At 42.2% G+C, this 25,802-nt stretch overlaps 1 protein-coding gene and 1 pseudogene across 2 annotated transcripts; both read right to left on the reverse strand.

Moving 5' to 3' along the window:
- Nucleotides 1–160: 160 nt before the first annotated feature.
- Nucleotides 161–13,831, reverse strand: M6PR (mannose-6-phosphate receptor, cation dependent). Of its 2 annotated transcripts, none has more exons than XM_040235108.1 (7): nucleotides 13,739–13,831; nucleotides 6,278–6,454; nucleotides 5,078–5,244; nucleotides 3,970–4,079; nucleotides 3,418–3,548; nucleotides 2,037–2,163; nucleotides 161–1,609 (listed from the first exon to the last, which is right to left on the reverse strand). In XM_040235108.1, the coding sequence occupies exons 2-7, from the start codon at nucleotides 6,451–6,453 to the stop codon at nucleotides 1,487–1,489; spliced, it is 834 nt and encodes a 277-aa protein (XP_040091042.1). In that variant the 5' UTR covers nucleotide 6,454; nucleotides 13,739–13,831; the 3' UTR covers nucleotides 161–1,486. The 2 variants fall into 2 exon arrangements, with proteins under 2 accessions (XP_040091042.1, XP_040091041.1); XM_040235107.1 differs by having other exon boundaries at nucleotides 13,324–13,823.
- Nucleotides 9,848–12,072, reverse strand: LOC120858795 (annotated as a pseudogene).
- Nucleotides 13,832–25,802: the final 11,971 nt, after the last annotated feature.

The following is a 25,802-nucleotide window of genomic DNA, read 5'->3' on the forward strand; positions in this document are numbered from 1 at the left end:
TGTCTCTTAATCCATCATTCCAGTGTATGTTACAGGCTTCTTCCACACAAATAACTACGCCATTTTTGAAAAAATCTTTTTTAAGTTTTTGTACAAAAAAATGTATATATATTTTTTGCATTTTTAAAACACCAGAGTATGGGGGAGGGATGCAAACAAGTAACAGAAAAATGCTTTTATAACATCATTTTCCCTGCTTAGAAAAGAAAAAATACCATTCCAATAGTATCTAAAAGTCCAAAGATGAAATAATTTCATTTTCTCGCCTAAAGGCTAAAAAAGCCTCCTGCTTATTGATTCTGTCCTCATATAGCCAGGGGAGCCACATTCTTCCTCAGTGCCCCAGGCTCCCTGTCACTCAAACCAGGCCAGTTTTCTGGGCACCTGGCCTAAAAGGAAGGGCAGAAGCATCAGAGGTTTAAGGCCCTCTCCCCATGGAGACAGGCTGGGCAAGAAGACACATCCCTGAGCCAGAAGGACAGGTGTGGCAGGAGCCTGCACCCAGGGCCGAAGATGGCAGAGCCCTGCGTGTCCCACTTCTGCTTCCGTTCCCTTTCCAGGAGATAGGAGGGCACGCACACGCACACACACACACGCCTGTGAAAGAAAGTTCAACATGTTTAGAAATACTGGTAGAGGGAACATTTTAGGAGTTAGAAAAGCTGTCAGCTTTGACTGCAAGCAGAAGCAAGCCGTCAAGGATATCCCACTATAAGGTAAACAAGACTTCCCGCTTCTGCAACCCTGGTGGCACAGGAGGTCCATTTCAGTGTCTCTTCCAATGGACCGCACTTCTGGATTAGGTATTTTAGCTGCAGATGGACCAGTAACCCAAGATGACGACCCAGGGCCCAGTTCCAGCTGTAAGGTCACTCCAGGGCCAGCCAATGATGTTTGGTACCTTGTAATGCTGGGAAATTTCAGTTTCCATCATGACCCGAGGTGGGAGAAGTAAGTCTACAACCTCTCCAGGCTCAGACCAAATGGCAGTCCTTGGATTGTGACCAAGTAATCACTGCAAAATAGTTCCCAGCAAGTTACATCCAGACTCTCATGGAGACTACTGTAGGGCAAAGTAATAGCATGAAAGCAATCAAACCTATAAATAATGTTTTTTTTTTTAATTAAAGAAATCCAGTGTCTCAAAAACTTAAGAAAACGTGTTTAAAAAAGTCAGGGAGCCTGCCGCACCCTTTTGCTCACAGTAACTCCTCTACTTGTACTTTCTGGTATGAAGACACAGTGCAACAGCCTCTGCTGTGATTGGCCCTATTATATTATCTCTGTCCTGCAGCTGTACCTCTCAGGAGGGAAAACCAAAAAGGGAACAAAGAGAAAGGCATTTCTTCTACTGACAGGTGGATGCAAACCAAAAGCAAACCAGAAAGCAAGAGTGAGATTGAGGGTGAGATGAGAGACTGCTTCAGAAATCTGCCAGAGGATGCTTTGGTTTGGGGGCTGAAGAAGCTGGACATCTAAAGTGCAATCACATTGGTAACAAATGATCATCCCTTTCTTCTGACTCCTCCCCCAGCTGATCATCCCCCACACCACGATAGGCGGCAGGCACATTTCGGGGTTTAGAGCGGCATACAAAGTCACAGCCATCCTATAGAGGGAAGAGCAAAAGTGATCATGTGAAATCAGCAACTTTCAGGTGGGCACAGTATGTTTATGGTCTAAGAAGGTGGCAAGAACTTTCTCCAGGGATAATGAAGAGAAAACCCCAAAGCTCCAGTGATTGGCCTAAACTGAATTTGGGGAAACACCCTCTCCTCATGTAGGCCCCCAAGTAGCTAGATCAGATTCATAAATCTAAGCAACAGTACGGTTCTTCCAGTCAGTCTGGAAGGTCAGACATTAAGGTGCTATGTTGCTTATCAGCCTGTATTAGGGCAACCAATTGTCTTGGTTTGCTGGAACTTGGGGTGGTTTTAGCACCCAAAAGTCCTTTATCTCAGGAAACCCTCAAGTCTGGGCAAACCAGGACAGATGGTCGGTCCTCTGTTTTGTCTCCCAGCTGCCCTGTTACTTACTGCTACCAGGTTTCCAAGATCCTGCCAGAAGGCCAAGTGAGGAAACTGCTCCATTCCTTTGGCTCCGACCACCAGTCGCTGGTACAGGAACCCCCCGATGATATAGACTGCGACCAGTGATGCAAACCTGTGAGGGAGAAAGACATCCATATTCAAAAACTGAGAATCAGTAAAGCTCATTCATTGTTGCCTGTTTCCTAAGCTCTGTTCCATAAAAATGGAAAAACAAAAAAGGGGTAGTCAGTTGAAAAAAAAGGGGCTGGTAGAGCCTGAGAAAACCAATTAAGAGTGCTGTCTGCCTGAGAAAACCTTTGGATCAGAAAAAAGTAAGACAGTGTGTGACTCATTTAGGATTGAGAACAGTCACCATTAGATAAACAGTCCAATTTCTTCAAAAGTTCTAATAATGGGAGAGTAAGTTGGCTTAAAGCTCAACATTGAGAAAATGAAGATCATGGCATCTGGTCCCATCACTTCATGGGAAATAGATGGGGAAACAGTGCAAACAGTGTCAGACTTTATTTTTTGGGCTCCAAAATCACTGCAGATGGTGACTGCAGCCATGAAATTAAAATACGCTTACTCCTTGGGAGAAAAGTTATGACCAACCTAGACAGTATATTCAAAAGCAGAGACATTACTTTGCCGACTAAGGTCCGTCTAGTCAAGGCTATGGTTTTTCTTGTGGTCATGTATGGATGTGAGAGTTGGACTGTGAAGAAAGCTGAGCGCCAAAGAATTGATGCTTTTGAACTGTGGTTTTGGAGAAGATCTTGAGAGTCCCTTGGACTGCAAGGAGATCCAACCAGTCCATTCTGAAGGAGATCAGCCCTGGGATTTCTTTGGAAGGAATGATGCTACAGCTGAAACTCTAGTACTTTGGCCACCTCATGTGAAGAGTTGACTCATTGGAAAAGACTTTGATGCTGGGAGGGATTGGGGGCAGGAGGAAAAGGGGATGACAGAGGGTGAGATGGATGGATGGCATCACTGACTCGATCGACATGAGTCTGAGTGAACTCCAGGAGTTGGTGATGGACAGGGAGGCCTGGCGTGCTGCGATTCATGGGGTTGCAAAGAGTTGGACACAACTGAGTGACTGAAATGAACTGAACTGAATAAAAACTGTCTAGTACTCCAGTAGGGAAAAAACCCCATCTCCAAATGCATATATTTATTGGGGATATAACATAAGTCTCATTTTCTAAACTTGCAGAGTTTAAAGAGGATATTCACAGACTTCTTTCCCCTCCAATTATAATATAGCATACAAATGCGCACAGACTATTTGGACCCATATACTTCCAACTGATTGCTGAGTTAAAAAAAAGTTTGGGGGAAAAAAAAAAAAGTTTGGACTGATAAAGGAAGAAGGACTCACGTGACAAGTAAGATAGAACCCACGCTAAGATGGGAGATCTCTGGGGAACACGCCAGGCTGCTGTCCATCTCAAAGAGGTAGAAACAGTCTTGGACTTTGCCTCGCTCCTCAGACACAGGGTTAAAATTGTCCTGACGGCAAGAGGACAGACACAACATTTATGTGGTAAGGTGTTTGCTTCTGACGCCCGTCTGAAAAGAGGCACAAACCCACAAAACCCCCCCTAAACATTTGCTTCCTCCTGGTTTAAGAACTTATTTTCCACGTATGATGGAAGATGGACGCCTATGACTCAGGAAAAAACTGAACTTCTGGTTTTTTAAATTTTTTGGCTGCTACCAAATGGCAGGTGGGATCTTAGTTCCCCAACCAAGGGTCGAACTCACGTCCCCTGCACTGGAAGTGGGGAGTCTTAACCACCGGACTGCCAGGGAAGTCCCTGAATGTCTAGTTTTCTCTCATCCACCCCAATGTTCCCTCTGGACATCCTGTCCCACCTCAGGCCAGTCCTTTCATCTCCTCTCTAAGCTCCCAGGCCCCGGGGTGCCTCACCGCTAGAGTGTGTCGATTGCAGGAGATCATCACCACTGCCCGCCGCTGCTCCTTGCCACAGTGGTTGTCATATTCATCACCCCCTTTATAGATCAGCATGATCCAATTACCTGAGGACGGACAAGGAAAAAGGAGCTTTGGGGTGGGGGAAAAGCAGAGACAGACCTGGGCACTGTGGAAGTATGGAACCAAGTTCAATGAAGTTGGTTTTAGTTAACCCCTCAGGATGAGCTCTGGTGTACCAGAAATACCAACTAAAACCCGCCCCTTTACAACAGCTTGTGTTCTCGTGTTAAGACAACTAAGAACCAGATATGCATACAAGAATAATCTTGATTTCCCACACTAAAGGTAGGCAACCGATAGTGCAAATACAATTATGATCCATACTTAGTCATGACTCATGTTCTCTGAACACCTAATATGAAGAGGCTCCATTCAAATACTGGGTGGCAAGGGAAAGCCAAAGATCTTAAATTAACCACAGATAAATTCAAAGTGGATGACTCTGAAGACTGGGGACACTTCCTTCTTCAGTATTTACTTGTTCAAATTTTTTTGCAAAATATCATTTGATTAATAATCATGTGAGGTGACCAAGGTAAGGATTATGCTTCCAATTTTGTGTATGAGAAAACAAAAAGTCAAATGATTGTTCGAAGTCACAGGATAAGTAAATATGAGCTGGATCAAAAATCTCGTCTTCTGACCCCAGCCCCAAACTCTTGACATTGTTTTTTATTATGTTATTTACAGGAACAATGATCTGCACTTATTTATCTGCTTAAGGGCATAAAATAAACCACAGTTGCTCACACAGTCCTTTCCAGCAATGATTTTGATTTTTGAGAAATATTATCAACATAACTCAAGTTGGTGGGGATCGCAGACTGATTGGCTTTCAAGAAAGCTTAATCTCACTTTAACACAAACATATAAATGTCCTGCGCCCTGGTTGTGGAGGAGTGGTGGAGCTGGGTGTTCTGTGGCTTGCAGGTATCTCAGATGAGCTGAACCACACACCCCCACATGACACAGCCTGGTTAGGGCTGAGACATACAGGGTTATCAGAGGGATTCAGTGAGCTGATCAACAGGGAGACTCTTACTTCCATTGAAGATCTGAGTCTCGTTAAATCTCCCAACTACTGTCTCCTTCCCGTTACTTTTGTTGATCTGCACCAGGCCTGCCCCAGAGGAGTGGTTGCCAGCTTCTCGGCACACCCGGAACACATAGCTGTACATATCTGGGCTCTGGCCCACGGTGCTCTCAAAGCTGAAAGCAGAAATGCAGAGAGGAGGAAAAGGACAGTTAGAGCGGTCAGCCTTAGAAAGAGCAGCCTCTGTTCAAACAACGGTGTGTTCAACTTATTTATCAAACATCATAGCTAAATGTCCTAGTGAATAATATCTTTTGCATCATGAGGTTAACTATGACCCAGACAGACTAACTATTGATGATGACTGATGAAAATACAGCCTCCAAGACAGATAGTATTCTAACTATTTCTAGAATAATTGTTCTAGACTACGCTAAAGTATTAGCTAGTACCTTCCTGTGAATAAGGGTGTACGTTCATGATATATATCCTAGTTCCTTAAAGATTATCTTCAGATTTATATATCTGAAGATTCTTGACACTTATGATGACATATTATTGTTGTCGTTTAGTCATGTTTAACCGAGGGATCAAACTCAGGTTTTCTGCATTGCAGGCAGATTCTTGACCATCTGAGCCACCAGGAAAGCCCCCTTCACTTTCATTTCCAGTGTCCAACTCTTTGTGACCCCATGGACTGTATTCTTCAGGCTCCTCTGTCCTGAGATTCTCCAGGCAAGAATACTGGAGTAGGTTGCCATTTCCTTCTCCAGGGGTTCTTTCCAACCCAGGGGCTGAACCCGCATCTTCTGCTTGGCAGGCAGATTCTTTACCACTGAACCATCTTGGGAAGCCCTTATGATGATGTAGTAGTAGGCCTAAATATGTTCATCTGATACTTCTGAATATAAAGCTGGTCTTTTGGGTCCAATCTTACAAACAGCTACTCTTCTGCATAAAGTACCTGCACATCAGTGCTGAACACTGGGCTAAGCACGTGCTCTCCCATCATAGAGGAAAGAGAGACAGCATGGCCAAATAAGGCCAATACTGTTAAAGTACAGATTAGAACCATCTCTCAGAGGAGGTTATGATACATGTATCCCCTCTATATTCAGTAGTAATATATAAAAAAATTAATACAGTTAGCAAGAGGAGATTCTTTAATAAAGTTGTTTTCTCAAGGCCTTTAAGGTTCTTCTCATTTACCTTTTGTTAAATAACGGTGTCAGCCTCTTCAGGAGAGCCAACTCTTTCTCTGATTCTTTACCCTTTTCTCCCACCAGGTCGCATGTTTTCTCTTCAGTCTGCCAAGATTCTCTGACTGCCACGGAGAAGAGCAGCAACAGGAGCAGGCCAGTCCTCCAGCTGTGGAGGGGGGACATCCTTTTGGGACAGGGAGTGTGTTTCGGGGAAGAGGGAGAGGATCAGGGAAAGAAATAGAGCACATCAATGTGTAATAAATGAATAGCATTTTTTTTTTAACATGTTAGTCTTCCACCTACCACCTATTACTTTACACTGGCCAGTTTTCTTCATTATGATGATGCTGGGCTTTATTTTCTTGTCTCTGTTTCAAGATCTTTTTTCCCCATTATCTAATATACAGAATTGGATGTTTAAGTCTCCAGGTTTCTTTTTCTTTTCAAAACTTTTATCTTTTAAAAAGAATTTCATTTATTTATTTTTGGCTGTGCTGGGTTTTCATTGCTGCATGGACTTCTCTCTAGTTGCAGCAAGCGGGGGTTACTCTCTAGTTGTGGTGCGTAGGCTTCTCTTGTTGTGGAGCACATATTCTAGGGCTTGTGGGCTTCAGTAGGTGCGCCTCCTGGCCTCTAGAGCACAGGCTCAGCAGTCATGGCACATGGGATCAGTTGCTCCAGGGCATGGGAGAATCTTCCTGGACCACAAATAGAACCTGTGTCTCCTGCGTTGGCAAGTGGATGCTTTATCAGTGAGCAACCAGGGAAACCTTAGAACATATTTTAAAAGACTCTTCCTATGCAACTCCCTCACCTGACACCACTCTCATTTCCTGTCCTTACTGTGTCCTTTCCTGTGCAATCAACCAAGTGAACAGCAGAGTTAGTGGGGCAGAGTTGGTGTATACAGGCAGTTGTTAGGATTTCTGCAATGTGTGCATAAAACAAGAATATATTTTTGGTCCTAGAAATTGTCAGAAGAATCAATCAATGGCTTAGAAAATACTTAAGTGTCACCAATGAAGAACATTTTGATCTTGCTGAACAGTAAGATTCTTTGGCACCTACAACAAATAGTACCTTTCAGTATCTCTGTGCCAAAGCACCCGTGTCAGGAAACCCATACATCTATACATATACAAACACATACATATAACATATATAATAATTACCTATCACCTGTGTCACGAAACCCATACATCTATACATATATATACCCACACTCATACATACATACATATACACATATTATTATTAATATCTATTACTTGTATCAGGAAACCCCAAAACACACACACACTAATATCCACCTATCACTTGTGTCAGGAAACCCATACAACTACACACACACACACACACACACACACTCACACTCACACAGATACTATTATCTACCTATCACCTGTGTCAGGAAACCCATACATCTATACATAAACACACACACACATATTAATATCTGTATCAGAAAACCCCTACATCTGTATATATACACACACACATATACTAATAGTTATCTATCACCTGTGTCAAGAAACTATATAAATCAATCACTTTCAGTCTAATTCATAGGTAAGTCCTTCAGAACGTAACTATAGGGCTGAGAAAAGGGAAAGCAGAGAACATAAAAGACAGCCTGATGGAGATATCCTTGCCTCCACCATTTAGTTAGAAGTTAGGTTGAGATGTCTCTTTATTTAAAGTTTAATACTAGTTCATTAATACTACTTAAATCCTCCCCCTAAGATAATACCTGAATTACAATGAACACTTGATAAGGGCTGAAAGTGAAAGTGAAGTCGCTCAGTCGTGTCCGACTCTTTGCGACCCCATGGACTGTACCCTACCAGGCTCCTCTGTCCATGAGATTCTCCATGCAAGAATACTGGAGTGGGTTGCCATTTCCTTCTCCAGGGGATCTTCCCGACCCAGGGATCGAACCCGGGTCTCCTGCATTGGAGTCAGTCGCTTCTAGTTGAAAGTTATTAAGAAAGATGTAAAACAGAGAAAGAGACCTGAATACTTTGGGCCCTACGTCCTTGTTTTAATATTCAGAAGCATCTAACAGTCTTTGTTCATACTTACCACAAAAATGATGAACAGAGATTAACATAACCACAGCACCTAAGATTTGACATCTATCTGTTCTGTCTCATCTCTGAAAAAGTCATTTAACCATTTAAATGATAGGATGAACAAACTTCATGAGGTCCAGATCAGTGGTCTGAGTGAGTATTCTAAAACCCACTTCAAGCCATGAGATTCAAGAGTTTCTTGATTTCTAATAAGTATAACTGTCTTCCTACATTCCAGTTGCTGATAACTCTTGAGAATCACCAAGTCACTTTACAATTAACGCACCCAATTCATATGATGCTTGAACTGTTTTAGGCATGGAAACATGTGGCTCTGTTTTCCAAACTCATTTTCTTTTCTTTAATCTCATTTGTACACCTATGCATGGACTTAGTGAAAGTGAAAGTCACTCAGTCATATCCGACTCTTTGCGACCCCACTGACTGTAGCCTACCAGACTCCTCTTTCTATGGAATTCTCCAGGCCAGAATACTGGAGTGGGTAGTCTTTCCTTTCTCCAGGGGATATTCTCAACCCAGGAATTAAACGGGGGTCTCCTTCATTGCAGGTGGATTCTTTACCAGCTGAGCTACCAGGGAAGCCCATCAGGATACTCTGTCCACAGGATTCTCCAACCAAGAATACCAGAATGGGTTGCCACGACCTCCTCTTGGGGAATCTTCCCGACCCAGGGATCGAACCCATGTCTCTTATGTCTCCTGCACAAGCAGGCAGGCTCTTTACCACAAGCGCCACCTGGGAAGCCCCTTTATACACCTAAGATACACTGATTTACTTTGGTAAGAATTCACTTTGGTATTCATTAATCATCCCTCAGGCCATTGCTACGTGTTAATTTTATAAAGTATCAACAATTTTCCTGATACAAAGATTCAATTCTTCCAACTTTTTCTCGCTTACCATAAAATATTTTCATACTACAAGTCTAGACTTTGGCTTAAATACTCTTTCAGTTTAGTTGCTCAGTCATGTCTGACTCTTTGCGACTCAATGAACTGCAGCACACCAGGCCTCCCTGTCCATCACCAACTCCCGGTGTTCACTCAAACTCATGTCCATCGAGTCGGTGATGCCATCCAGCCATCTCATCCTCTGTCATCCCCTTCTTCTCCTGCCTCCAATCCCTCCCAGCATCAGAGTCTTTTCCAATGAGTTAACTCTTCGCATGAGGTGGCCAAAGTATTGGAGTTTCAGCTTTAGCATCATTCCTTCCAAAGAACACCCAGGACTGATCTCCTTTAGAATGGACTGGTTGGATCTGCTTGCAGTCCAAGGGACTCTCAAGAGTCTTCTCCAATACCACAGTTCAAAAGCATCAATTCTTTGGCAAGTCCTCTAATTCTTCATGCTGGTCCACTGATTCCATTGATTCTATTTAAAACTTAAAATAAGCAGAATTTAATAGGTACTAATATGTACCTGAATAAATTTTCTCCACTATCCTAAACATACTTTTCTTTTTGATGTCTGATCTTACTTGTTACTCTGAGACCACTTCATTTTTTTTTTTTTTTTAATTAAAAGAACATCTGATTTTTGACTGGACTCAAGACTCAGAGGTAGAAGCTCTGAGAGAGGACAGCTTTTGTCTCTTAGCAATCTGTTCCTGGAGTCTTTCTTTGGCCCACTTCATTCTCTTGGCCAAAAGTTGAGCATCTTCTGGAGTCTGTTCTCCATTTTTCTTAGTATGCTGTTCCTTCTGACAATACATTGACATTTGTGTTGCACAATACTGGAATAACAAGATGCTGAATCTTGGGAGCTTTGGTCCTAGGTTTCTCACCTTCTTTGTTTAGGGGCTATCTCATAGCATACTGGCAGCCACACAGAGAGACCACAGTGGATTCTGCTAGCTCTTCTGCTAACCCCAAGTGATGAGCCACAGTTGTATCAGTGAGGCCAGGCATATCCTTTTCTCTCTCTTTTATGATGACCAAATTGAGAACACTCAGACTGGCATCCATGTATAGATTTGTACTTTCTCCAGTCCTCCTTGGTCTGTAACAGAAATGCCCCTTACTCAGTAGCAGGTGCAGGCTCTGCCATGGGTCCAGACATCTCCTTCATGGGGAAACCTTGTTTGCTGGTCCCACCGCTGATTTGGACCACACAACTCTTCCAGTTGTCACCCAGAGCATCAGTAGCAACTTCTGTGTCCATACGCTTCTCAGAAAAGATACGAAGTTTTTGTTCATTGTCCATTTCAATGAGTTTCTGACAACCAGTGGCTGGGAAAGAGATGTTCAGCTTCATCCTGAAGTGGTTCACCATACCTCCAAGGCGCCACAAGAAAGAGTTAAACAAAATTACACTTGGTATTCTGTTTCTCACATTCACTAGGGCAACCAATACTTGGGAAGTCATCTCCCTGACTTGGTGTTATCCAAAGATCGATTCATTGTAGTAATATTAAAGTGTCTGCAGAGAGTAAGTATAGCTAACCCCAAAGTCTGAGCATGCATGTGTCCTAAGTCGCTTCAGTCTTGTCCAACTCTGTGACCCTATGGATGGTGGCCCGCCAGGCTCCTCTGTCCATGGAAGTCTCTGGGCAAGAGTACTGTAGTCGTTGCCATGTCATTCTCCAGGGGATCTTCTCAACCCAGCAATCGAACCCAAGTCTCTTATTAAGTCTCCTGCATTGGCAGGCAGGTTCTCTACCACTAGTACCACCTGAGAAGCCCCTCAAATTTGAGACTCTCTCTCATAAACACATGTAAAGCATCAGTAGAAAATACTTAACAGAGTGCTTGCTTTTTGCTAGGAATTTAACATACATTAACCAGTTAAGCCTTACCAAAACCCTATGCAGCAAATACAATTATTCTTATTTTTCAGATGAGAAAACTAGACATAGTAAGCGAGCACCAGGTAGTCAGGCTCTGAGCTCACTGTCTACACTTAACCACTATATGTACATCTTCTTTCACATTAATTTTTTGGGATGATCAGAGCAGGCAGCCAAAGTCTTGCTTTCTTTTTGACAAAGCAAGAAGGGGAAGTGACCTCTCACAGTTCACAGAATAGAAGGCAGAATGAAGAACCCAGACCTCCAATTCCTATCTTCCCTAAATTAACTCACTGCTCAACACACAACGTGACCAACTGACTAAAATGAAATGAGGCTCCTTTTATTAGATTGATATTCTTTTTTTCCAGGACCAGTTTTCTGGAGGGATGCTCACACAGAAGGCTGTGTTCTTTGGCTTCAAAGTTAGTTCCTTATATGTTAACAGTTGAGGATTTCTTTTCCCGAATTAGAACAAAGACTCTCACACAACTAGGAAAAGATGAACAGCTAAACACCCTGCAGTCAGCATTAGTTGAGTTGAGCTATCTTTTATTTGCTCATTGGTTCAAAAAGATAGGATAAGAATAAACTTATAGTCTTCTCTTTCTTGCTTAAGGTTTGGCTACATTTGAGCTGCTTCTCTTTGGTTCCGTGGTGTATGCACTAAGAGCTTTATCTAGATTATGTTTATTAATCTTCACAACTCAGAAAATCAGGTATAATTTCCCCCACTTTACAGATGAGGAAACTGATTCTTATAGAGCTGAAGTTACTTGCTTTAGGTTATACAAGTATTAAAAGGTGTGTAAAGTTATTAGTAAGGCAACTGGAATGAATCATGGCATAAAGATATTTTCTGAAAACTTCCTGATAAAAAAAGGAGTGCAACAATGTATCAGTAAGGGGATAAATTAGAGAAGGAAAACCCCATGGTCAGAGGAGCCTGGCAGGCTACAGCCCAAAGGGTTGGACACGACTGAGCATTTAAGCAAGCACACACAAGGAAATGAAATCCAAGGGATGGGTAGTCTCTTTTTGCTGCTGCTGCTAAGTCGCTTCAGTCGTGTCCGACTCTGTGCGACCCCAGAGATGGCAGCTCACCAGGCTCCCCCGCCCCTGGGATTCTCCAGGCAAGAACACTGGAGTGGGTTGCCATTTCCTTCTCCAATGCATGAAAGTGAAAAGTGAAAGTGAAGTCGCTCAGTCGTGTCCAACTCTTAGGGACCCCATGGACTGCAGCCTACCAGGCTCCTCCGTCCATGGGATTTTCCAGGCAAGAGTACTGGAGTGGGGTGCTATCGCTTTCTCTGAGTCTCTTTTTAATGTGCTACAATTAAGATTCTCAAGGTGCAAGTTTAAGCAGCAAGGCTTAAAGATTTTGAAGCATCCCTTTCAATTTTCTTGTTCTATAGATTCATTTGGGTTAATGCTAAAAAATTCTTCTTCAATGGGATGACCAATGATGGAGCCAGGAACTGGAAAGAACTTTACATCGCTGGGCCCCTGTACCACTCACTTTCCCCAGTCCTTAAGACTAGCCATGAACATTTTCCGTTTGTAAATGGAGTTTCTACTTTCTTCTCTTTGGTTCATTTTTGATACGGCGGCCTTATCTCCAGTCTCTAGCAGCTCACACTTCTGGAAGAGTAGCCCTAACTAGCTGAACCGCTGAACGTTGAAAAGCCTTAGGAAATCAGCTTTACGGACCAAGGGCGGAAGCTCCCTACAAAGAGGAACACAATTTATCTCCCTCAGACTTCTTCGAGGGCTCCAGACAATCGCGTTGCGTCTAGTCTCCCGACTTTCCAACTGCTGAGGGCCATACCCTTTACAAATGATGCCCCTTGACCTCCCTCCACGATGCGGGCCAAAACCGAGTCTACGGGTATGCGGTAACACCTAGAGCCGACTCCAGACTCCAGCGATCTTCCTTTCTCTGCCTTCCAAACACTTAAATCCCCTCACCAGTCTTGGAGATCCTTTCTCCCTCACACCCTTGGGCACTCTGTGACTCCCCAACCTCACGGGTCCGTTTTTCTGCCCTCGGGCTCCTTATATGGAGTTTTGGGCTAAAACCCGGTCAAGCGAGACTTAAGAGATTCCGGACCCCGTCATAGCCACGAGGGGTGCGCACTCTCCAGCCCCTCCTCCTCCACGCCCCTCATACTCACATGTCACGTGCAAAGAGGGCAGGCAAAGCTCAGAATCCCCGGCCCAGTAGCTGCCCGTCGCTGGGAGACAGGGCCAGCGAGGGGCCGGCCACAGACCCCGGTCCCAGAGCTCGTGGCGGAGCCAGCGTCCCTCCTAGCGACTAGCTGATCGCCACTCTGGGAACCGGAAACAGGAAGCTCTGAGCGGCCGCTGGGCAAACTGCTCCTCCCACTAGACCCCGCGGCATGTGACCGCAGAACCATTTGGCCCCTTTCCCCTTTCCGGCCTTGCAGATCATCCCGGACGCTGATTGGCCAGGGTCGTGGGCGTTAGGCTCCCCCTCCCCCGTACCAACTCCAATCCCTATCGAGAGTTGCAAGTTTAGTTCCACCTTTTCGGGTTGCCTTTCTACTAACAGGGGTCCCAGAGTCCCACCTCTAGGCCTCTTCGGCTCGAGCCCCCAGTCACGCGGGGTCACGCTCCCTGGTAGGTTGGACGGAGGGGGCACGTGAGAGCGGTGGCGGCACTAGAGGGCGGTGGCGGAAGCGGAAGTGCGGGGCGGGGCCTGCCCCCCAGGCCGCGGCGGGAGCTGTAGTTTTCGCGCGCGACCGCTTCTCTCTGGTGCTGGCTCAGAACGTCTGCCGCCTGAAGGGGACGCTGGTTCGCCGTGTGCCAGCCGCTAGTCGCTTGGTGTCCCACGTCGGCACCTAGACGATAGTGGAGAGCAATGACTGGGTCGTCATCCTGACTTTCTTAACGTCACTTTACGTCCTGTCTACGGTTTAGTACCCTGAAGTGTGACGGTTGTTATTATTCGACTTAACCTTGTCACCCCTGTGGCATTTTGTGTGATGAACACTGTAACCAGTTCTGACCCGAGCAATTCCGTTTCGGTTTTTGCGCCTTGGCCGAGAGCCTTTGCGGTGTCCCTCACGTCTGACGTCTTAGCCGCGTGTTGAAGTCCTACCCGTTGTGAGAACTCGGTTCGGATCCCCAGTGACTCTGGGACTCACCTTTTTGAGAAGGAATCCCGTCGTCCCTGGGTCAGGAAGATCCCCTGGAGAAGGAAATGGTAACCCACTCCAGTACTCTTGCCTGGAAAATCCCATGGACAGAGAAGCCTAGTAGACTACAGTCCATGGGATCGCAAAGAGTCGGACACGACTGAGCGACTTCACTTTCGAGTGCCCGCTGGTTGCTCCGATCAGCTTCAGGCTGCTTCCTTCTGCTCGGATTCCTCCGTTGCATTTGCCTCCCTCCGTCTTGGCGGATGGGGACTAGATTTTGAGTTGTTATACTCACCGGAGCTTGAACAGCATTTTGAATTAAATAAAAGAAGCCAACACTTGCGTAACCCCGCGGTGCCTGGCACTGTTGGAAGTGCTTTAGACGAGACTGAACTCACCTCCAAGCTCACCTTAATGAGGAAGTACCTTATCCCAAGCTTACAGATGAGTAAATTAAAGGCGATGGAGGTTAACTGACTTACCCTGGGCTCCCCAGCTCCTCTTAACTTGTGGAGTTAGCATTCACTTTTCATCGTTTAGGGGTTAATTAGTTGTATAGGTGTGTAGAATCCATCCTGAGTTTTTTGTTTTTGTTTGTTTGTTTTTAAATTAACTGGGCATTCAGTTCAGGCTAGGTGGCATAATTGGGTTGGGTTTGGATGTGTCTTTAAAAAAAAACAATTGAAAGATGAGTTACTTTCGGCCATTAACAGTGACTTGTAATCAGAAAACACAGAACTATTAATAAAAAATCCATAAAGTTACCATAAGGTTGTGTATTTCTTTCATGAGGGTTATTCCTTTCCTCTTAAAAAAAAACACAAACCCTTAAGTCAACTATTTCTCCATATCATGAAATTTACAAATACATTTAAAAATGGTTGTATAATTAGCTGCATGGATTGCCAGTCATTTAAGTCATTTCTATTGATTTGACCGTATCAATTTATTCAACAAGATATTTATTGAGCAATGATACTGTTACAAGTTTGGGGGATACGGCAGGGAAGAAAAGGCAAAAATCCCTTTTACAATGAACTTTCATTCTAAAATTGATGTTCATTTGTTGGTCATTTCAGAAGTCTTCCTCTTGGTCATTTCCCAGAGTAGTGTTGGGCTGGAGGGAGAGAAGTGTACATGTGGGAGGTGGAGAAAGGTACTGAAATGCAATTGAGTAGGGCTTCCCAGGAGAGTAAAGAATCCGCCTGCCAATGCAGAGGACATGGGTTCAATCCCTGGTCGGCAAGATCCCCTGAGAAGGAAATGGCAACCCACTCATATTCTTGCCTGGAAAATCCCATGGACAGAGGAGCCTGGCAGACTACAGTCTATGGGATTGCAAAAGAGCTGGACAGAACTTAGGAACTAAACAACAACAAAAGTGGAATAATTTCTTCTTCAGGAGTCGGGGCAAGGGAGAACTTCCTTTCCCATCTAGTTGCAAATGACCTGGGTCACTCCCTGCATCTCAGGCTCAGGGCCCTTTCTGGGAGCCATCTGTCAGAACTGATCTCAAGGTTCTTGTCAGAGGTAAAAGTTGAAGTTAGAGGTTATTTTTTGCCTTCTTGTTCTGGGCCTCTAGCCTCTTCATTAGCAAGGATGCTCCCCACACTGCACCATCCATCCCCTCCTCCCACATGCAAAGTAATGGGGTCTAATAATGGGGTCTAAACCAGTAAACTATTACTAGTTTACTGATAATAGTAAACTAGTTTACTTTGTTTAGAAAGTGGTTTTATTCACATGAACACATGACTATATAAAGAATAGATTACTAATAATAACCTACTGAATAGCACAGGAAGCTCTACTCAGCACTCTGTAATTACCTATATATGCAGATGACAACACCCTTATGGCAGAAAGGGAAGAAGAACTAAAGAGCCTCTTGATGAAAGTTGAAAGAAGAGAGTGAAAAAGTAGTCTTAAAGCTCAAAATTCAGAAAACTAAGATCATGGCATCGAGTCCCATCACTTCATGGCAAATAGATGTGGAAACAGTGGCTGACTTTATTTTTTGGGCTCCAAAATCAATGCAGGTGGTGATTGCAGCCATGAAATTAAAAGACACTTGTTCCTTGGAAGGAAAGTTATGACCAACCTAGACAGCATATGAAAAAGCAGAGACATTACTTTGCCAACAAAGGTCTGTCTAGTCAAGGCTATGGTTTTTCCAGTAGTCATGTATGAATGTGAGAGTTGGACTATAAAGCTGAGTGCCAAAGAATTGATGCTTTTGAACTGTGGTGTTGGAGAAGACTTGAGAGTCTGTTGGACTGCAAGGAGATCCAACCAGTCCATCCTAAAGGAGATGAGTCCTGGGTGTTCATTGGAAGGACTGATGTTGAAGCTGAAACTCCAATACTTTGGCCACCTGATGCGAAGAGCTGACTCATTTGAAAAGACTCTGATGCTGGGAAAGATTGAGGGCAGGAGGAGAAGGGGACAACAGAGGATGAGATGGTTGGATGGCATCACCGACTCAATGGACATGAGTTTGGGTAAACTCCGGGAGTTGGTGATGGACAGGGAGGCCTGGCATGCTGCGGTTCGTGGGGCTGAAAGAGTCGGACATGACTGAGTGACTGAACTGAAGTGAACTGAACTGAATGACCTATATGGGAAAAGAATCTAAAAAAAGTGGATATATGTGCATGTATAACTGACACTTTGCTATATAGCAGAAACTAACACAACATTGTAAATCAACAATACTCTGGTAAAAAATATTAAGAAAATGATTCCAGTAGATTCTTAAAATCAAATGCTAAGGATGCCTCTTCTTTCCTATATGCAGAAAAGGGAAGGATGCTTGAAAGAGCTAGGTATTCTGAATCCTTCCTTCAATTCATTGCTTTGAGGTCGTGTGTATATGTCAATAGAACTGCTTTCTAAACAAAGTAAATTGAGATGGGAGCTTCATTGGAAATGCCTTTTTTTAAGCTCTCAACAGCTTTGTTCTGTATGAATTCTGTGTAATGGATTTTGCTGTGGTTTCACTGTCAGATATACTCTGTTATATTTTCTGATCTGCTCAGCAATCTTTCAAAATTTGTTTGGTAGTTTCTCAGTCCCATTATACATCATGTATTTAATTTGCCATCTTGAACCAGATTTCAATCTTGAACTTTTATTGATGCTATCCTTTTAAAAATGATCATATTTAGCATATTTCAAGAACTAAATATATTTTTGTCTTTGGTAATTTTCAACTTTAATATAACTTAAAACTTTTAGAAAAGATGCAAAAATAGTACAAAGAACTCTTGCATAGACTACCAGATTCACCAAGTGTTTACATGTTGCCCCATTTGCTTTGTTAGTCTCTCTCGTGCTCTTCCATCCTCCCTCACACACAGGCATACACGTTTATTTTGAACAATATGAGGGTAAGTTCCCCATTACCACTAAGTATTACTGCTAAGTACATCAGTGTGTATTTCCTAAGAATAAAGACATTCTTATATTACTACAGTATAATTATCAAAATTAGGATCTATAGCACTTTTTTCCCTTTCCCAACTATGGAAACCAAGTCAGAGTCACACATTGCAATTAGTTGTCATTTTTCTTTATTGTATTTGACCTTGACATTTTGAAAAGTACAGGTCACTTATTTTGTAGAATGTTTCTCATTTTCGTTTGGTCTGATATTGCCTCATGATTTAGGTATGCATTGCTTGATAGGACTAAGAGAGAAATGTTGTGTCCCACTCAGGATCCAATCAGAAGACAGATACCACATAAGGGATTTTTAACATCTTTCTTTTTTTCTTTAAGTTGCTCAGTCATGTCCGACTCTTTGCGACCCCATGGACCGTAGCCTACCAGGCTCCTCGGTCCATGGGATTTTCCAGGCAAGAGTACTGGAGTGGGTTGCCATTTCCTTCTCCAGGGATCTTCCAAACCCAGGGATCGAACCCAGGTCTCCCACATTGTAGGCAGATGCTTTACTATCTGAGCTACCAGGGAAGCTCCACATAAGGGATTTTTAAGGAAGAATTTAGTGTAAAGAATTGTTTCTTAGTAAAAAAATAATTACTAAAAGGGGTAAGAGAGGACTCTAATAAGTTGTGCAGAAGTCGGAACTACAAAATATAGCTACAGCCTTGAGGGCTGAAATTGAGTTAACAAGAAGGCGACTTAGAAACCTAAAGTAAGTGCTACCTTGCCAACCACATGGGAGAGATTCAGACCTTTGAAGAAAGAGTGTGGTTCCTGCCGCAGGAACTTGCAGGTGACTGATGATATGACAGAAAAATTGCCAGAGGGCTTGGGTCACTAGGTGAACTGTCAGTGGGAGCCTCTTTATGATGGCTTCTTTGTCCTTTTGACTGGTCCCTGTAATTTTTTGAGCAGTTTTTTTTACTTTTGGGTACATAGATGTTCCATGTGGATCTTGAACTTTTCTTACCCTAGTATCAGTCATACCTCAAAGGGGGCCTGGTTCCTTGTAGTGGAGAAGGGTATTGAGAAACTGAGAGCTGATTACACTGTATGTGTATTGTTACTTGTGATCATTGGTTTTGCCTTTCTCAGCAGACAGGAAATCTATATATTTTGCCAAAGGTGAGAAATCATCCCCAATTATATTCAGTATATTTATATGTTTGTTCATACATGAGAAAAATACAGGAAGTAGTTTTATAGCTGGTAAAGAAAGCCTGCTAATTAGAGTTCAATATTTGTTTAAAGTTTTATTTTTTGTTGTTGCAGTAAAATGTATAAATCATGAAATTCACAACTGTTAAGTATATAATTCAGTGAATCTTGATAAGTGCATCATAACTATCGGTTCAGTTCAGTCGGTCAGTTGTGTCCGACTCTTTGCAACCCCATGAATCACAGCACGCCAGGCCTCCCTGTCCATCACCTACTCCTGGAGTTCACTCAGAGTCAGTGATGCCATCCAACCATCTCATCCTCTCTTGTCCCCTTCTCTTCCTGCCCCCAATCCCTCCCAGCATCAGGGTCTTTTCCAATGAGTCAACTCTTCTCATGATGTGGCCAAAGTACTGGAGTTTCAGCTTTAGCATCAGTCCTTCCAAAGAACACCCAAGACTGATCTCCTTTAGGATGGGCTGGTTGGATTTTCTTGCCGTCCAAGGGACTCTCAAGAATCTTCTCCAACACCATATTTCAAAAGCATCAATTCTTCAGTGCTCAGCTTTCTTCACAGTCCAACTCTCACATCCATACATGACTACTGGAAAAACTATAACACCCTCTAATCAAGATTTAGCAAAATTTCATCACTCAAGATAATTTCTTCATGCCCCTTTCCAGTCATTTCTCCTAGCGCTAGAGGCTCTGAACTTTTTACCATAGATTAAGTTTGTCTATTCCAGAATTTCATATGAAATTGAAATATATACTGGGTTGGCCAAAAGGTTCATCTGTTTTTTTTCTGTAAGATGGCTCTAGTAGCACTTCAGTTCAGTTCAGTTCAGTTTAGTCTCTCAGTCATGTCCAACTCTGTGACTCCATGAATCGCAGCATGCCAGGCCTCTGTGTCCATCACCAACTCCCTGAGTTCACTCAAACTCATGTGCACCGATTCGGTGATGCCATCCAGCCATCTCATCCTCTGTCATCCCCTTCTCCTCCTGCCCCCAATCCCTCCCAGCATCAGGGTCTTTTCCAATGAGTCAGCTCTTTGCATGAGGTGGCCAAAGTATTGGAGTTTTAGCCTCAGCATCAGTCCTTCCAATGAACACCCAGGACTGGTCTCTTTTAGGATGGACTGGCTGGATATTGATATTTCCAATATCCTTGAGGTCCAACGGACTTGCAAGAGTCTTCTTCAGCACCACAGTTGAAAAGCACCAATTCTTCGGTGCTAAGCTTTCTTCACAGTCCAACTCTCACATCCATACATGACCACTGGAAAAACCATAGCCTTGACTAGACAGACCTATGTTCGCAAAGTAATATCTCTGCTTTTTAATATGATATCTAGGTTGGTCATAACTTTCCTTCCAAGCAGTAACCATCTTTTAATTTCATGGCTGCAATCACCATCTGTAGTGATTTTGGAGACCCCCAAAATAAAGTCTGACACTGTTTCCACTGTGTCCCCATCTATTTCCCATGAAATGATGGGACCAGATGCCATGATCTTAGTTTTCTGAATGTTGAGCTTTAAGACAACTTTTTCACTCTCCTCTTTCACTTTCATAAAGAGCCTTTTTAGTTATTCCTCACTTTCTGCCATAAGGGTGGTATCATCTGCATATCTGAGGTTATTGATATTTCTCCCGGCAATCTTGATTCCAGCTTGTGCTTCTTCCAGTCCAGCGTTTTTCATGATGTACTCTGCATAGAAGTTAAATAAGCAGGGTGACAATATACAGCCTTGACATACTCCTTTTCCTATTTGGAACCAGTTGTTCCATGTCCAGTTCTAACTGTTGCTTCCTGACCTGCATACAGGTTTCTCAAGAGGCAGGACAGGTGGTCTGGTATTCCCATTTCTTTCAGAATTTTCCAGTTTATTGTGATCCACACAATCAAAGGCTTTGGCATAGTCAATAAAGCAGAAATAGATGTTTTTCTGGAACTCTCTTGCTTTCTCAATGATCCAGCAGATATTGGCAATTTGATCTCTGGTTCCACTGCCTTTTCTAAAACCAGCTTGAACATCTGGAAGTTTACGGTTCACATATTGCTGAAGCCTGGCTTGGAGAATTTTGAACATTACTTTACTAGCATGTGAGATGAGTGCAATTGTGCGGTAGTTTGAGCATTCTTTGGCATTACCTTTCTTTGGGATTGGAATGAAAACTGACCTTTTCCAGTCCTGTGGCCACTGCTGAGTTTTCCAAACTTGCTGGCATGTTGAGTGCAGCACTTTCACAGCATCATCTTTCAGGATTTGAAATAGCTCAATTGGAATGCCATCACCTCCACTAGCTTTGTTCGTAGTGATGCTTTCTAAGGCCCACTTGACTTCACATTCCAGGATTCTGGCTCTAGGTGAGTGATCACACCATCATGGTTATCTGGGTCATGAAGATCTTTTTTGTACAGTTCTGTGTATTCTTGCCACCTTTTCTTAATATCTTCTGCTTCTGTTAGGTCCCTACTATTTCTGTCCTTTATCGAGCCCATCTTTGCATGAAATGTTCCCTTTGTATCTCTAATTTTCTTGAAGAGATCTCTGGTCTTTCCCATTCTATTGTTTTCCTCTATTTCTTTGCATTGATTGCTGAGGGAGGCTTTCTTATCTCTCTTTGCTATTCTTTGGAACTCTGCATTCAAATGGGTGTATCTTTCCTTTTCTCCTTTGGCTTTAGCTTCTCTTCTTTTCTCAGCTATTTGTAAGGCCTTGTCAGAAAACCACTTTGCCTTTTTGCATTTCTTTTTCTTGGGGATGATCTTGATCACTGCCTCCTGTACAATGTCACGAACCTCCGTGTCTATCAGATCTCATCCTTTGAATCTGTCCCTTCCACTGTATAATCATAAGAGATTTGATTTAGGTTATACCTGAATGGTCTAGTGGTTTTCCCTACTTTCTTCAATTTAAGCCATTTTAAATTAATTTTTTTTTTGTATAGTTGAGTCAAGGTTAGTTTTTTTTCCCCATGTTGATATATAGGTCTTCCAGTAACATTTGTTCACTTTTCTTTGTCCTTAAGTTGCTTTGGAACTTTGTTGAAAATCAGTTCACTATGTAAATGTGTTTCTATTGCTGTACTTAATTTTGTTCCATTGATCTCCTTGTTTATTATTATGCCAACAATACACTGTCTTGATTCTTCTAGTTTTATAAGACGAAGTAAGTTAGTGTAAATCTTCCTTTTATTTCAAGATATAGAAATATAATAGAATTCTATATCACCAAACTACCATTTAATAGAAAAATCTGTAATCACTTTTTAAAATCCAGATGTATATCAGAATTATGTTGGAATTTTTTTGAAAAATACAAATGCCCAGATATTACAGCTTTTTTCCTCCAAAACTCCAGATATGTTTCTAATGAGCAGCCATGTTTAAAAAAATAGGACTATATGATGATCTTTATTTTTATCTAGCTTGTTTCCCTTTTTTATTTCATATTCAGTAATCCCACTTTTGTTTATGTTTTCCAGTTTCTCCATCTATTTTTTTTTGTTTTGATGTTCTTTCTCAAGACTTTATGAAGCATAGTAGAAAAGCTTTTGTATACATATATATAAATAGTATGTATAAGATATATTTTAGAAAACTTATGAATTTTTGCCTAACTAAAAAATTTATGATATTTTGATTCCACTTATTTGACTTAGTATGAATAGAATGCTAGATTTCTAATTAAAAAATATATGCAAGAAGCAACAAAGGTTTACTGTATAGTACAGGGAACTATAGTCAATCTCTTGTAATAACCTGTAGTGGAAAGTGATCTTAAAAATAATATATGTGTATGTGTTTAATTGAATCACCTTGCTGTGCACCTGAAGCCTTATAAGTCAACTATACTTCAATAAAATATATATATTAAGGAAAAAAAGTTTATCAGTCAATAATCTTATCAAAGAACCAAATTTTGGTTTTGTTAGTATTTCTATTGATTGGTTTTTAAAATTTCTGTTGCTTGGTTTCTATTGCTGCTTGATTTCAGATTTTAAAATTTTGACCTTTCTTCTGCTTACTTTGGTTTTAATTTGCCCTTCTTTTTCTGTTTTCTTATACTTGATTACTTATTTAAAATCTTTCTGCTTCTGTATTCACTTATAGCTTTAGAATTCCCTCTAAGCTTCTGTTTTAGCTGTGTTCTACAAATTTTCCTATTGTGTTTTTATAATAATTAATATTTTCAAAATTTGACCCATGTATTATTTAGAAATGTGTGCATGTTTTTTAGATGTACAAAAAGTCACCTTAATTACTCTGTGCTGTGCATACTTGTGTCTGGCTCTTTTCGACCCCATGGACTGTAGCCCTCTGTCCATGGGGATTTTCCAGGTAAGAATACTGGAGTGGACAGCCATTCCCTTCTCCAGGGGATCTTTGCAACCCAGGGACTGAACTCAGGTCTCCCACATTGCAGGCAGATCCTTTGCCATCTGAGCCACTAGGGAAGCCCAAGAATACTGGAGTGCCTATTCCTTCTCCAGGGGACCTTCCTGACCCAGGAATTGAACTGGGATCTTTTGCATTACAGGCGGATTTTTTACCAGCTGAGCTATCCAGGAAGCCCATGATTGGCATATATCATTGTGTAAATTTAAGGTGTGCAACCTGATGATTTGATACATATATATGTTGTAAAATGATTACCACAGTAAAGTTAATTTCTAAATCAGTCAGCTCACAAAATTACCTTCTTTTATTTTTTTGATAGGAATAATATTTAAGATTTACTCTCAGCAAATTTGAAGTATACAATACAGTATTGTTAGGTATAGCCACTATGTTGTACTTTAAATCTCTAGAATTTATTCATCTTGTAACTGGAAGCTTGTACCTTTTGACCAACATCTCTCCATTTCTCCTTCCCTGGCCCCTGACAGCCGCTGTTCTACTTTCTCTTTCTATGAGTTTGGGGTCTATCCATGTTGTCACAAGTAGCAGAATTTCCTTCTCTTCTGTTTTATGGCTTAATTATATAAAGATCTTCATGACCCAGATAACCATGATGGTGTGATCACTCACCTAGAGCCAGACATCCTGGAATGTGAAGTCAAGTGGGCCTTAGGAAGCATCACTATGAACAAAGCTAGTGGAGGTGATGGAATTCCAGTTGAGCTATTTCAAATCCTGCTTGATTTCAGATTTTAAAATTCTGACCTTTATTCTGCTTACTTTGGTTTTAATTTACCCTTCTTTTTCTATTTTCTTATACTTGATTATTTATTTAAAATCTTTCTGCTTCTATATTCACTTACAGCTTTAGAATTCGCTCTAAGCCTCTGTTTTAGCTGTGAAAGTGTTGCACTCAACATGCCAGCAAATTTGGAAAACTCAGCAGTGACCACAGGACTGGAAAAGGTCAGTTTTCATTCCAATCCCAAAGAAAGGCAATGCCAAAGAATGCTCAAACTACTGCACAATTGCACTCATCTCACACGCTAGCAAAGTAATGCTCAAAATTCTCCAAGCCAGGCTTCAGCAATACATGAACTGTGAACTTCCAGATGTTCAAGCTGGTTTTAGAAAAGGCAGAGGAAACAGAGATCAAATTGCCATCATCCACTGGATCATCGAGAAAGCAAGAGAGTTCCAGAAAAACATCTATTTCTGCTTTATTGACTATGCCAAAGCCTTTGACTGTGTGGATCATGATAAACTGTGGAAAATTCTGAAAGAAATGGGAATACCAGACCACCTGTCCTGCCTCTTGATAAACCTGTGTGCAGGTCAGGAAGCACCAGTTAGAACAGTTAGAACAGACTGGTTCCAAATAGGAAAAGGAGTATGTCAAGGCTGTATATTGTCACCCTGTTTATTTAACTTATATGCAGAGTACATGAGAAACGCTGGGCTGGAAGAAGCACAAGCTGGAATCAAGATTGCCGGGAGAAATATCAATAACCTCAGACATGCAGATGACACCACCCTTATGACAGAAAGGGAAGAAGAATTCAAGAGCCTCTTGATGAAAGTGAAAGAAGAGAGTGAAAAAGTTGTCTTAAAGCTCAGCATTCAGAAAACTAAGATCATGGCATTGAGTCCCATCACTTCATGGCAAATAGATGGGGAAGCAGTGGAAACAGTGGCTGACTTTATTTTTCTAGGCTCCAAAATCACTGCAGTTGGTTATTGCAGCCATGAAATTAGAAGACACTTACTCCTTGGAAGGAAAATTATGACCAACCTAGACAGCATATTAAAAAACAGGGACATTACTTTGCCGACAGAGATCCGTCTAGTCAAGGCTATGGTTTTTCCAGTAGTCATGTATGAATGTGAGAGTTGGACTGTAAAGAAAGCTGAGTGCCAAAGAATTGATGCTTTTGAACTGTGGTGTTGGAGAAGACTTGAGAGTCTGTTGGACTGCAAGGAGATCCAACCAGTCCATCCTAAAGGAGATGAGTCCTGGGTGTTCATTGGAAGGACTGATGTTGAAGCTGAAACTCCAATACTTTGGCCACCTGATGCGAAGAGCTGACTCAGTTGAAAAGACCCTGGTGCTTGGCAAGATTGAAGGCACGAGGAGAAGGGGACAACAGAGGATGAGATGGTTGGATGGCATCACCGACACAATGGACATGAGTTTGGGTAAACTCCGGGAGTTGGTGATGGACAGGGAGGCCTGGCGTGCTGCGGTTTGTGGGGTCACAAAGAGTCAGACAGGACTGAGGGACTAAACTGAACTGAACTGAACATACATGCATAATTACATATATGTATATATGAATGTAAGACAGATATATATGTCTTATATTTTCTTTAACCATTCATTAATTGATGGACACATGTTATTGCTATGTCCTAACTATTAAAAATAATGCTGCAGTGAACATGGAGGCACAGTATCTCTTTGAGAATGTGACTTTATTTCC

Source organism: Oryx dammah, unplaced genomic scaffold (assembly GCF_014754425.2).
Source record: "Oryx dammah isolate SB20612 unplaced genomic scaffold, SCBI_Odam_1.1 HiC_scaffold_29, whole genome shotgun sequence".
Classification (NCBI taxonomy): domain Eukaryota; kingdom Metazoa; phylum Chordata; class Mammalia; order Artiodactyla; family Bovidae; genus Oryx; species Oryx dammah.

Coding starts and splice junctions, on each gene's coding strand:
- M6PR (XM_040235107.1), bottom strand. Junction 3,549..3,969: donor GCAATCGACACACTCTAGCG/GTGAGGCACCCC, acceptor TCTTGCCGTCAG/GACAATTTTAACCCTGTGTC. Junction 2,164..3,417: donor GGTTCTATCTTACTTGTCAC/GTGAGTCCTTCT, acceptor TCTCCCTCACAG/GTTTGCATCACTGGTCGCAG.